The sequence below is a fragment of the Anoplolepis gracilipes genome, chromosome 6, assembly GCF_047496725.1.
Source record: "Anoplolepis gracilipes chromosome 6, ASM4749672v1, whole genome shotgun sequence".
Lineage (NCBI taxonomy): Eukaryota > Metazoa > Arthropoda > Insecta > Hymenoptera > Formicidae > Anoplolepis > Anoplolepis gracilipes.
The window spans coordinates 14,264,593-14,279,834 of record NC_132975.1 but is presented as its reverse complement, the minus strand read 5'-3'; the positions used below and the strand labels follow the sequence as shown (position 1 = coordinate 14,279,834).

The 15,242-nt window shown below is 28.8% G+C and overlaps 1 protein-coding gene and 1 long non-coding RNA gene across 11 annotated transcripts in view; one reads left to right on the top strand and one right to left on the bottom strand.

The window, feature by feature from the left end:
• Positions 1 to 15,242, bottom strand: part of LOC140666995 (uncharacterized) — a 213,378-nt gene that overhangs the window by 13,782 nt on the left and 184,354 nt on the right. The window lies entirely within an intron of this gene.
• The window catches only part of LOC140666610 (octopamine receptor beta-1R), a 62,025-nt gene that overhangs the window by 12,797 nt on the left and 33,986 nt on the right, over positions 1 to 15,242 (top strand). For all 9 annotated transcript variants that reach the window (XM_072893970.1, XM_072893968.1, XM_072893967.1 and 6 more), the window contains one exon: positions 5,806 to 7,115. In XM_072893970.1, the coding sequence (XP_072750071.1) occupies positions 6,388 to 7,115 (728 nt within the window). In that variant the 5' untranslated portion in view covers positions 5,806 to 6,387. The remainder of the gene's footprint in view (positions 1 to 5,805; positions 7,116 to 15,242) is intronic.

Below are 15,242 nucleotides of genomic sequence, written 5' to 3'. Positions count from 1 at the left end.
TATTAGGATAATTTAACAGATAACAGACATGTCCCAAATAGATTTATTATTAATGCATTACATTGATGTTTTCATTACAGATAAATCAACAAATTATTTAGAGAATCCATAAAAGTTAGCTAGAACGAAACTTGAATCTAGGGCACTCTGTATGCAGCAGATCTATAAATATTGGATAAAATATTTCACATTACGATTGTAAAAAATTACATCCGATTTTAATTCAATTTGTACTAAAATAGAAGAGTTGATAAAACGAAAGAAGTTTTTTTGAAAACGTAAATTTCTTAATGTGACGAAAAACGTCAATGATATATTATTCTATCGTTTTTTTTTATTTTCTATCATTCAGTCTGGTTCATTTTACACGATAAAAGATTTTCTCGAGTTCAATCGATCGAACGTCCATTTTAGATTTACTTTCTTATATCTTCTAGATATAAAATAGCACAGATACATATATGAAAGTATGAAGTTATAAGTTGATAAAAGAGTGTAACTAAAATGGACGACCTTATATTTATAAACCTATATTTTTGAAACAAATAGGTCTTATTTATTTTAAGAATTTGTTGACTGATTGTTGATTTACAAAAAGAATACAAATACATATAATAAATGATTAAAATTCTAAATAATAATAAAAATCAAAAATAGCAAAATTCGAATCAAAAAATATAACATTATATATCTTTTATAGATAAATAATTTTTAATATAATTAATAATTAAAAATATATTAATAATAAATTGATACTAAATCATAATAATTTTTATATATAATAGTTTGCGTGTATTAAAATATACGAATAACTCATTTGAATAAAAAATTTAGAAAATTTATGGCTTGTATATATTTTATGACTTATGGAAAATGAGAAAAAATAAATGTATCAGTTTGATTAAATATTAAACATGAAAGGAAAAAAATTGTGTTAATTTTGTGTGACATGTTTTTGACAGCATCTCTATATTTACACACGTTTATGAAATACTATATTTCTTATCGTTATATGTTTACAGTATTCATTTATTAAATTTCTCACATCCATTATCGTTATTTATATCTCGTTACTGTTAATGTCATTTATACCTTGCTCAAGCGAACATTAATACTGTTAAAATTATTTATATGTCGCTCATGGTAATTGAATTTTCTTTCATGTGGTGTAATCTCAATGATGTTGTAATAATTAAATTCTAGATTGCGAGTTTGAAATAAAGTTTTACAAATTGTTTTACGAACAGTACGTCCAACCACGTGTTAATTTACATTTGTTACTTCCATTATGTCTGATGTACATATTGCTTTAGCATTAGATCGTATTGTCGCGCGATTCGTTATTCTCGCGCATCTCTCGCGATCCCCGTGTTAATCCAATTTTGTGCAGAACATACAAACATATTCCTGCGGTAAATCAACGGCTTTTTACCACGGATTATATACTCATACATGCTGGAATACATCTAAATACATTGACTTTGGATAATCCAAATTATTTGGAATATTTATGATCAAGAAATTCAGCTAGTGACAAATTTACAGCACTTCATGATAATTGAAAAATCAAATATCAAGATATTCAAATATCGAATTGTTAAATATTAAAATTTAGCTTTGAAAGCTTTCACACAACTTTTATTCGTGATTAATTTGTTTAAATTAGTTATGTAAATGGCAATGTTATAATATTATTAGCTTTCAAGTTTTTAAATAATGAAATCAATATAATTGAAATATTAGAATAAGTATTAATAAATTTTTTATTAATAAACTAATATTATTACGTAAATAAATACATAAATATTCTTTCTTTCTTTATAATAAAATTTTTAATTAACTTAATCTAATTTTATTATTAACAATAAATAAAAAAGAAAAACACAATAAAGTAAAATGTAAGGACTCTAACATAATTAAATAAGACAAATGACGGGAACAGTCTAATGATAACTGAGCGTAGTGATTAAGGCATCAGATAATTATTTAAAAATCTTTTTTAATTCTTAAAAAACAAACGGTTCTTTTTTTGGACCATTCTCTGTGAATCCACTATTACATTTTTTTTATACTATTAAAATAGTTCAATACGAAGAACAAAAGTAATCAATACACACTTTGAAAAATTCATATATCCTGTGTCTCAATTGGCTTATATCCTCAATATTATTGTATCATATGGCAAATCTCATATCGGTTCCAGCCGTTGAGAGATGTAAACACTTTATGATCATTATCTAAAAAAGTTGGGAAACATATAATAAAAGTTGTTGATTTTGTAAAATTAAACTGATAATTAACACACAAAAGACTCACCTAATAAGTTAAAGAAGATAAGAAGAACAATATAAAAACAACAGAATGTCACATTAGCGGTTCGAAATTTGATATAAAATGTCAAAATACGTAAATAAAACATAGTTATCCAAGACATAACATGATAATATAACGTAATAAATATAACATGAACGTGAGTTTGTTAAATCTTCATTAGATTTTCAATTATTGTTTTATACGTATCTTGTAAGCAAGCGTTCCGCGGCTGGATATGATATGATTTGACATATGATAATATTGAAGTCATAAGACGATCGAGACGCAGGAAAAGTATCGAAACCGTTACTTTTCTTTATATTGGACTATTTCAATAATGTAAAAAAATTATTTTTAATAGTGGATTCACTGAGGGTCTGGAAAAAGGACTGAAACGTTTTTTATCAATTAAGAAAGATTTCTTAAATAATTATTTGAGACTTTAATCATTGCGCTCTGCTCTCATTAATCCGTTTTCATTTTATTTGTATTATTTATAAAGATAAAATTTTTTTCAGCAAATTAATAATTATTCAGAATTATTAAAATTAAAATTTTAGCAATTTAGCAAATTTTAGCAAAAATATTAATTTATTTTTAATTAACCGCTCTTAATAAATTTTATTATATATTGTCTCTAAAATTTGTAAAACAAAACTATAGCAAGAAAGTTTAAATAATTAAAAATTAAGTAATAAAATTTAGAATGTTTACCAAAAAATTAATTGTTGTGAAATACAATTAATTTAAAACTGGTTGGCTCTTTTTATATTACGTTTTTATAATAAATGGTCGCCTATCTCTTGCAAATCGTATATGTACAATAATATTAATAATAATTTGAAATATTTACTGGCAATATATTTTATTTCACCAATTTGGACACTATATATAACATTTTACAGATAATAATGTTAATCAATTTCGCCGTTGCGCATTGTATCAATGAATTTTTATTATATTATTTATTTTTTTTTTCGTTTAGAGATAACAAATTTACGAGAATATACATATACTAGTAGAACGCGCAACAGAGCGGAGTTGATCTCTCTCAACGTTGCAATCAGTAAAATATAAATATATCCAAAATATTTACAATATTCTGTATATGTATATATTATTTTACACAATATTTAAAATTGATTATTTGAAATTATTTTCTTATGCATGAGATAAACAATTTCAAATAAATAAATAGTAATAAAGTAAATATATAAATATTTATTTAATATTAATTAAATTAAGGACAAAATTAATTAAATTAATTTAATTTAATAAATTTAATATAAAAATAGAATTAAAAGTATTGAATTAAATAAGTAATTATTTACTCTATAGTCGTTATTGTTCCATGAATCTTTTCCTTCTGTCTTGTTCATTTTTCATCGATCCTTTGTAACACTCGCGAAAAAACATTTAATTACGATCACACGCGCATTAATCAATAAAATACGACTCCCGATATTAATTTGTTATTATATTGCGAAAAAAATAACTATGTTCTCTCTCTCCATTCGACACTCAAAAACGTTAAATTCATCGCAACAATACTAATATTAATAAATAGTGTACGTTTGTATCTCAATAATTTTCGCGCAGTACTGCAATCGATTGAATGATTAATTATGGCGCAATTGATCACGGCTAATCGCTAGAAAATATATAATCAAAATTAAATATTGCAATCACTGTACATTTCCAACGCACAACTCCCGTGAAATATATATATTATTAATAAACTGTCAAATATATTATGTCATTTCATTACTTGGATCAAATAACCATCATCATGATGTTTTTACGTGCTTATCACAAGAGTTAATTAATTACATAAGTTGACAATTATTAATTGTAGAAATAATAGAGAATATATTTAGTATATTACAAAATAAATGCGAAATATTATTCGGTATTCTTTAAATTGCAAATATTATGTACCTAGTATTCTTTAAATTTCAAATTGTAGAGAAATTAATATTTCCGGCTCTTCGCTATTTTAATCTCGCAATTTTGCGATTCGTGTGGCTGTGCGTTCTGAATCGGAAACAAATTAACAAATTATTCCAAAATCGGCGAAAAATTTAAAGCGCAACGCGAAACATATTTACATTTCTCTGTCTCTCTTTCTCTGAGCTTATTTAAAGAAATAATTATCGCATTCATGACAATTTCTTAACAAAACAATAATTTTTAATTTCTCCGTCACATTTCGATTCTTAACTTGAAATGAGAATACATCGCAAAAGATGTTGTTTTGATAAATAATCATTGCCTTGATACGCTTATTTCGTATCACGATCGTGCGATTGAATTAATCGTTGGACTGCAAATTTTTAACTGTTCGCGACGAATGATCGTGTCTCTAGATTACAATTAGCGATTATCAGGCTGTGCATTTAGTTAACTCCTGCGATAAACAATATATAAAAGTATTATCGCGCCGATGGTTGTTTAATCCAAACAATTATGTAAATAACATGATATATTGACTGTCCATTAACAATATGTACATATGTTTCGCAAAATTTGTATGTTGGAAATGTTACTAATGCTTGTAATACTTAGTTTCTTTCGATATATATTTTTTGCGATCATATCTCAAGAGATGTTATGACGACACACGGATCATCTCGCACCATTACTTTCGCTAGACTATCTCCACGTGAATGATAACTGATAACAAGTATATGTACGACAACCATATGTAAACAAAAAAAAAAAAAAAAAAAAAGAGCATTAAACTTTGAACATATAACGTGTTACGTATCTATGCATGTATGTGAATTTCCCTCAACAATGAAATTATTGAAATATACCAGATTCCCAAACATTTGTTAATTTTTAATTAACAAACTTTGATGAAGTACATCGTATTATTACTAAAATAAGAGAAGATATAGGTATCTCCACAATAAAAAAATTGTTTTAATATCGCAAGCTTTCGAGTATTAGATAATTTTTAATTAACTGTAGCCTTAATAAAGTTTTATTATCGTATGTAAAATAAATGAAATTATCTTTAGTAAAATAATTTTAATTAAAGTCTACCAGATACTGTAATTAATTCTAAATTGTAATAAATGTAAAAAAAAAAGTTATATTAATTTTGCGTAGAATATAAAAACACATTTTCTTAATAATAAATTAGTGAATTTTAATACTTTTAGTATAGTATTTATCCATTAAATAATTCTCTTTTATTTCTTGTGCATTTAATGCATCATAATATATTAAACAAAATCGTGTTATAAATTGAAAAATAATTTTTTTTCTTTAAATTGTAAAGAAAAAAGAATTAAAAAATCTTTAATATTTTACTTCTCAAAAAATTACACTCTAAAATTACTTGACGAATTTTTCTTTTGATATATAGATTCGTGAATATAAAAAATATTTTTATACGTAAATGTATAAAAATAAAATTTTATGTAGCTTTATGTAAATGTTATGCACATTCCATTTTATGCACATTTGTGTATATTTTGTTTACAGATTATCATTACGCGAGGATACCGCAAAATCTGCAAAAATGCACCATTTGAAACTACCGTTTCGTTGTCAGCCGGAACAAGATTTTAACACTGCAACTACATAAAACTATAATTAAAATTACGAAAAAAAAGAAAGACTATCTAATTGCTGTTGCGACTATCCGTGACTAAACGGACAATCATCAAAGTAGCTCAAAAAATAGCCCAAATATACAAAGTACTTTTCTAGAAGCTCGAATAATCAAGTACTTAAATATGCCCCAAGTATTTAAATATGAATTCAAGTAATTTAACGGAGCTCACATACGCACATTTACCAAAATGCGTTATCTAACTGATTCAGAATGGGCTTTATCAGATGGATCGCAAAATATTCCCGGTAAATCATTTTGAATGCCGCAATTGAAAAATCTCGAAATCCACGGCATCGCTCAGGCAAAATCATAAGCTGACATTTGTAAATGGACCGATCACACGCCGTCCTCGTCCGTCACGTTAAAAAAGAAATAAGAAAAGACAAAGAAGAAGCCATCGATCAACGGTAGCCAGTCGAGAGGAGCGAGGAAAAAAGCAACTCGTCAAAATGGGATTTAACGAGACGTTGGAAGAGGACCTGAATAACACCACGGACCTGCCGGGCAAACTCCTTCTCGACACTGGCCAACGTAATACCAGCAAAAACTATGAGGTCGAGTATATCCTCCTATTAACCTTCAAAGGCTTCATTATGGGTTTCATCATCCTCTCCGCGCTCTTTGGCAATCTACTGGTCATTGTCTCGGTTATGAGACATCGGAAACTTCGGGTAATCACCAATTACTTCGTGGTATCGCTGGCCTTAGCGGATATGCTGGTCGCTCTGTTCGCCATGACATTCAACGCGTCCGTGGAGCTTTTTGGACGATGGTTATTCGGATATTTCATGTGCGACGTATGGAACTCGCTGGATGTCTTCTTCAGCACTGTCAGCATTCTTCATTTATGCTGCATCAGTGTCGACAGATATTACGCGATCGTCCAACCGCTGGACTATCCGTTAATCATGACGAACGTTAGGCTGGGAACCATGTTGAGCGTCGTGTGGTGTTCACCGACCATTATGAGCTTCCTACCGATCTTCGCGGGATGGTACACCACGAAGGAACACTTGGAATACAGGCAGACCTCTCCGGATGTTTGTGTGTTTCAAGTCAACAAATTCTACGCCATCATTAGTTCCAGCATCAGTTTCTGGGTACCGGGAATCATCATGCTCGCAATGTACTACAGAATTTATATAGAGGCCGATCGTCAGGAACGCATGATGTATCGGTGAGTGTCTCTTTCAATGTCCCTACTAGTAATTAAATAGTATATAAATTACTGCAGATTTTGATTAATATCTAATTGTAAGTACAGAACTCTATAAGCAGGGATTTTAACTCTTAGTATTTCAATATATTTGCAATTAGTTTATAAATAAAATTGTAAGCAAATTTTAACTAATATTTTAGTAAATTATGTATTTGCGATCAATTTATCTGCAAAACTGCAAGTGCATCTTGGCATTTGATATTATGATATATTCGCGAGATGGATGAGATCATAAATATCTCTCATAAACTGACACTGAAGGATCTATTCAGTGATGATACTTGTATAATTTTTTGTATGTTTAAAACACTTGTTTTAAATTGCAATTTAACACATCATATATTAATGATAAAAAAAAATCTATAATTTTATTATGTTAATAAATTTGATTTATATATTAATAAAATGTTAAATTAACGCGTTGTTTCTCTCTCAAGTGTGATATTAACAAATTTCTTGATTGAACATCTGATTCGAGAGAAATAAATAAATGACAAATTTCTCCATCATTATCTAAAAGATTTATAGATAATGTATAAATTTCTAATTTGTTTCGATATTCTCGATAAAATTTTTGTACTTCTTTTTATTTAAATTCATATTAACTATTAAAATTATAATTGCGCGTCATTTCCTATTACATATGTATAAACAATATAACAATTAGCATAATATAAATCCAACAGATTTGAGTAGCCATTTGTCGTATAATTTGATATTTTTTTTTTTTTGCCAAATAACCTAATGTGTTAAATCCAAGAAGATAGTGAGACTGTTATCGTATTGTTACAATAGTCAGACGATACGTGGTCGTTAAATCTCGAAAAGGCACTTTCATCTGTGGAAGAAAAGGAAAGAGAGAAAGAGAGAGCACTCGCCATTAGTTTCTTCCCGAAAGATGTTCCCGAAAGCCTCGTGCCGTTCTTGAATGTCCAATTAGGGTAAAAGGCGCGAAAGAAGGTAGAGATGAGTGGCCGACCAACAACAAATGTACTTCTCAAGAGGAAGGAAGCACTCCGAAATAATACCTCGCCATTCTTCCCTGTATTGTGCAGCTTGCACGCCATTACAAGCTTCCAAATCCTCTTTTTTCATTCAACAAAAAAATTTTAATTATAAAATAATAACAGCATCTTTTTTACAATATAATTATTGTGACTTGCTTCATGTAACTTTGTTTTCACAATTTTATCATATAATATGGCTTACATTGCAACGGAGTAAATAATTCGATTTTAATTAAAAATGCAAAAGACTGTGATTTTGTTACTGATAAAAATAACACAGCTCTCAGTTTTATTTTTGTTAGAACGATGTTATCTTCGTTTTTTTTTTTTTTTTTTTTTTTTCTTTTTTTTCGCGATCGATCGATGAAGCTGTCGCCTCGCGACCTTGTGTCGCGCAAGTTTTCTGTATTTTCATAAATTACATATCCGCGGAAGGTCGCGTGTCGTGCTCTTTATGCAACGCGGTGCCCGTCGCACTTCGTGCACACGTCATTCTACCGCACTTTGAATGCATCCAGACACTCCGACGTCCGTTATGAGTGGCAACGGGAAAATACGAACGCAAAATGTGAAATGGAAATTTCGCGTCGCTCTCGAATTCGCTATGTTGACTATCAAAAGACTCTTCGAAGCTTTGACAAATATAAAAGTACAGTCGATGGAATACAACAAACCTTTAATATATAATTCATTTTACTAAATCTCAATTCTAAATATTTTCAAGATTTTTAAAAATTTATGCTACGTTGATATAAAAGACTAAATTTAATTCCACGTATATATCACATACATCATAAAAATTTTAATTTTATGCGTAATGCAGAAAAAGAATACCAGAAATGCCAGAGTTAGTTCCATGTATGGATCCGTTTATAAGCGGACAACGAGGAAATGCAAATAGGATTGAATAGAAATTTTATGTCGCTCTCGAATTTCCTATATTTGCAAACGCCAAAGTAGCGACTGGAATTTCGATGCAGCCACGGGTCACAATACGATATTTAATTTTAAATAACAAGAAAGTTTTATCATATTAATTTTACATTATGCATTTTTAATGATAAACGTAAATGTAAATTTATTCAGCGAAAGTTTATTTTTATTTTAAATTTAATTTTAATTCACTTTGTTATTAATAAAGAGATATTACATGTAGTATGTGCGATGATGAAAACATTGAGACATTACAATGGTAACATCACACGTTGCGGCATCTCGTATTTAATTTTATGTCAGAATTATGCTGAGAAACATGTCAAATTTCAGCACGCCAAGTAACTCTGACGCTTTCAATCTCATGACGGGTTGCAATCTTCGAAAGCAGGATTGTGTCTTGTTTGCTGACGATTTCAATTTGCATCAGTTTTGGATTCGACACCAAAACTGATACTCACGATCAACGTCACGTTGGAAAACGAGTATCAATTTTGTGTCTCGTTTTTGCGGGAGCGCGTTATAAATTTCGGAAAATCGATCGTAACTGACGAACTGAAAAGTTACATTTGGTTTACGAATATAACATGCATGTTACAAGCGGTTTAGAAATACGATGTGTAATATTTTCTAAATATAAAACGAAAAAATATTTTACTCGAATATTTGCGAATATTCTGCAATGCTTTATTTTAAAGTTATAAATTTTAAAGGAAATAATATAAAATTAATATAAATAAAAATAATATAAATTTGCTTTCTTCTTGTTTTTAGAAATAAAATTTACATAAAAATACAATATTAAGTATAATAAAAGTAAATTATTTTTTGAAATGCAAAAAGGAAATTTATTATATTTTATTCCTTTAAATTTTTCTATGAAAGGAAAAAGAGCATATACAGAAAAAATTGTTTCTAACTATTACATGTATCGTAAAGAGAATACAAATAATATACTTCTAAATTAAAATAAGTCTAAAAATTTTAAAACATGTTTTGCTGAGTTACTATACATACGTACTTCCATTTTACTCTAATGAATGCAATTCTAGCACGTCTAATAGGTTACTGATTGATCGATTCCTAGTTCCGTTCCCGTTTCTAAATTCGCAGGAAAACTCTGATTGCGAGAAGCAAAGCTTTAACGAGCAACCTAACTGCATCTTAAGAATAATTTCGCGTTCCAGTTTACGCTGAAGAGGCTCTTCTTTGTTGAGGAGTGCTTCCACTCTCTCGCGATTGAACTCGTCCCGTCTCTATGCGATCCTCCGATTGTCATTGGCTTTTACGTGATGTCGTGTATATATGGCGTCCAATTATTCGTACAATTAAACTTGAAAGACCGCATCTCTCGACACGGTAGTATGCTTCGCTGAGTAATTAATGTCGAAAATCAGATGCATAGCGGAAATACGATGATGCGACGAAATCGCAGCTTTTGATGGTAGCACATGGATTAATTTTCTCTTTCCTCCCCACAAAATGAGATAATTAAAATTATTTCTTTTAATTTAAAAAACACAGGAATATTTTGGATTTTTATATGTATTAATTTAATTCAAAATTATTTTCTCTCTAGAATTTTTATTAATTTAAAAAATAACTTTTCCTATTCTTTTCTCTTATTTTTTTCAAAATGAATTGTTATTTTTTCATATTATTTATCATTGATCATTAAAAAAATAAATAATTTAATATTTTCATTGATAAACAATTAATTTAAAAATCGAAAAGTGTTCCGCTATAAAAAAGATTCGCTTCATATAAATATCATGGGGATTTTGAATATTATAAATATTTAAAATATATAAAGGCATCCGAGAGACTAAATCCCCTCTTTTATAGATCTTTCAAATCTTTTTTAGATTTTCTTTCCATGATGTCATAATAATAAATAATTAAAAGTTATATTTGTTCTGGCTCGTAGAGAGTATATTTGAAATTTTTATGTTATAAAATATACTGATAAAGTTGTGTGAGATTTCTATGTGCGTAGCAAACATAGAACATGTATGTTAGCATGCGTGAACATGCTCAGAAAGGCAATTTAAATGCATGAAGGTGATTGAAGTTATGCAAGGCAGCCTTTCACAATGAGATAAACCACGAGAAAAATAATTTATTACATACATAATTTATATTACAGAGCATACAATTTCCATAATTCTATTATTTAAAAAACTAAATTAAATAAGCATATGTTTTATTAAAGACAGAGTAGTCAGGTAAAAATAATAAAAAATAAAAATAAAATATCAAGCAATCAAATAAATTCAAATGATAGAATAATAAAAATATATCTAAAATACAAAGTATATAAATAACACAGTTGGAAAGAAAATATAATTATGTGAGATAAAATATAGAGAAATAATATAAAAAATACATTAATATATGTGTATTAAAAATTATACATCTAGTATAAAATGATATACATCTTGTATATCCTTTTGTATATATGTATTGTATATATGTATATACTATTGTGTCACGTAAGTGATACTATGTATCTATGCACTGAATTGCTGAGAATAGTGGATTTCGCGCCAATCCCAAGATCAGAATTCGGATCAAGATACTCTTGACAGTTTCCCGATGCAGTCCTTCTGCGTCGTATCAATGACGCTCCCATTCACCCTCCATCTTCCTTCCCTGATACCCTTAGGAGACCTTTGACGCGCGAGACAGCGCATCGATATTCTACCATCGATACTCTATTCCTCCGTCAGTCTGTCCAGCGTTTTCCCGTGAAACTCGCAAATTTTTTATTCATGCAATCTCCGTAACATGTTGCAAAGTTTATTCATTTTACGTTGTCAACATTCTTAAAGTGGAAAACCTTCCGTAGAAATACGAAATAATGAAGGAAGTCCCGCCGATCTCAGCATTGACTTATATCGTCTAAGTCTAACAATAAGGTTTAAAAAAAATTGTAGCGGCAACTTTTTGGCAACTGATTTCCCGAGACGTTTCTTGCACACGTCCTTTTTCGTTTTATTTTATTCATTGTTTCGATAGTATCACGAAGTGGTATATCTCCACTATAAAGTTTCTAGGACAGTTTCTAGTTTCGAGACATTTTGCACGTTGTGCGAAATAGCGGCAAAACTTTTCTCGGCTTTTTGAACATCTCTGTTTCCCTCGGATCTTTGGCGTTTAATTCTTTAGTAGAGTTTAAAGTCATATTTGTTGTTTACGTCATTTCTTTCAACAAGTTAATTCCATTTCGCGATGAAAACAATGTTTATGAAGAATTGATTTAGAACGTTCAATTATTTTTAAAGATTCCATTTTATTTAATTCATTTTTTATTAATATTAATTTTTATTAATTAAATATTATTTTAAATATTTTCTAAATATTATATAAAAATTTCAATTCAAATATGTTAAATATGTATATCTATATGAAACATTCTCTTCTCATCTTTCCTTTTTTTTTAATACTTTTTACATTATATATTTAAATTACATTAAATATACTGACAACAAACCTTCTTCTTCAATATTACATTTCTATTAGTATTGTTTCCTTTTCTTTAAGAAATAAGTTATTTTATTTGATAAATATGTCAAAGCTTTTGCACAATTTCTTTCTTTCTCTCTAGTAATTTTCAAGTCGTGCAGCATTTCTAGAAATTGCATAAATGTATCTTCATTTTTGTGAAGAAAAAGTGGTACATTTATGAGATATTTGCCGTCTCGACAAACATCTGGTCCTTCAACATCGCTTTGTACTCTAATATAGTTACGCAGCTTTTTCAACCGTCTAAAGATTTCAAGACTATTTGACGTCAATCTAACAATAAGTATACATATCTATAAAGTACAAGGCTGATTTAAATAATCATTTTCTATATCATTCTACGTCATTTGTTTTGACGAAAAACCATGATAATGTCACCTCTAATTTTTTATTATAAACGCCTTTCATTTTGAATAGATTCCAAAAATTACACATTTAATTAGAAATATGTTTTATGTTTTGTTTATATTTTCTTATATTTTATATTTTATTCTTCCATTTTATTTCATGTAATTTAATATTTTATTATTCTGTTTTATATTTCATGAAATTTAACTTTAATCTTTTCAATTTTGTTTCCATCTTTTATTAAATTTTATTATGTTATTATTTATTTTGTTTTATATTACTTGTTTTACTTTATTTTCACTCATATTTGTTATTTTTTTTGTAATAATACAATGTTCAGGTGTAAATTCCACGAATAACGTTTTTGTGAATTAATAAATTTATTAATATCACATTTATTATTGATTAATAAAAAAATTTGGTTAGATTTTTTTCGTCTATTCTTCATCAAAAACGATTAATAAAAGCATCTACTCAATTTCCTTTTATAAGCGCAACTTTTCTTTCATTATTATGATATTTTGTGAGCAGTATTTTATTATAAAGAGAAATCTTATTGTACGAAAATTTGATGTAGGAAAAAAAAGAAATACTTTTAGTCTGCAATTATATAGCATATCAAAACTTTATCATAATGACTTCATTGTTAAATTAGCGTCAATTTCATTAAACATTCAAAATTATATAATATTAAAGAGAGAGTTTCGATTTGGTTATATATTTCCAATATTTGATCTGAAATTGCAATATTATACGCATATAAAATATGGATATTATTAGGTATAGAATATTAATATTGTACATATATATGTATGTATATATTTGAGAGAAATTGTAGAAAGCTCTGTGAAAATGTAGAATTTAATAAAAATAATTAAATAGCTTGAATGGTCAGAATATTTCATTTCGAAAGAAATTCGACGTGCGTTTCACATCAATAAAAGGCTGGATATAAGCGACGATTGCCGGCGGATATATCGCTGCTTGCGATGTTGATGGAGGTGATTCATGGGCTGTTCGTCGCTTCAGTCGGGTCCACAAAACCTAGCTCGAGGCAAGAAGCTCTCCTATTCTTCGTGATATCGAGCGCTATATCGTGCCCGAATCGGCGCGCGCGTCATTATTCCCCCAGATAATTTTGAAATGCACGCTATTTCGTCGATTCTCTTCAGAAACGAGCGGAAACTAAGAGCAAAACTATGTCACGTGTATTCTCATTTAAGCGATATACATATATATACAGAATGATCCACCAGAAACACAGTCTACAAGAAAGTTTAAACAACTTTTTTAAATTTCAAGTATAATTTCAAGAGATACAAAAAAATGCAAAAAAAAATTTTAGAATAAAAATTATTGTCAATTGGAATTTTGATTAATATTATTATTATTTTTTTCTGTTAATATTAATTTAAAGTTAAATTTTACTATTGATTTGGAAGAAAAATAATTAAGAGAAGTTAAAAAGTGTGGATACGTAAAAGATAAAACCAAAATTTTCTAGGCTTAGGATTATCTACAGAACTAATGAATCAGCTTATTAACAATGTCATAAAGAAAAATCCGTACGTATATGTAGAGTTTCTATCCTTTAAAATATTGATTGAGAATGATTTATATTCGGATCTTTCGTCTCTCTGATAATTATTTTAGTCTCTGCAGAATAGAATTAGAAATGACAGCTTATAATTAAATTGAATTACGACGGAAAAATTCAAATGCATTGTCGTCGCAATGTAGGGCATTTTAAACGAAACAATCGAAATTTATCGAACGAATTCGGAAGTGCCGTCGCTAAAAATTATTTTGATTTACTGAAAACAGAAAACCAAAATTTCTCACAAGGATAACTTGGGATTGCGATTTATCGTCGAGATACGGGAACGACATCGTTTTTCTTCCTTATCGCGTTATATACATATATGTGGCCGCGATTGTCGTGTGACGTTCATTCGTCACCATTTGCAACGATATTATGATGAAAGCTCGGCAGATAGAGATAAAGAAGAAAAAAAAGAGCAAAGCCTTTCTTTTTTCCTCCATCGGGATACGCAATCTCGTCTTCAAGCAAGATGCTGACGACAGGTGAAGCGTAATACGAGGTATAAGGGGCCCGTGAAGTAGAAGCCGACTTTCACGTGGTCAGAAGTTTTCAAAGCAAGAGAGATTCCACTTTAACGAGCTCTTTCCGGAAACCGAATATTGCGATAAGAGGATTTGTTTATATTGAATTCAGACGCATGTACATGAATTGTAAGTCTTTTGAACATCT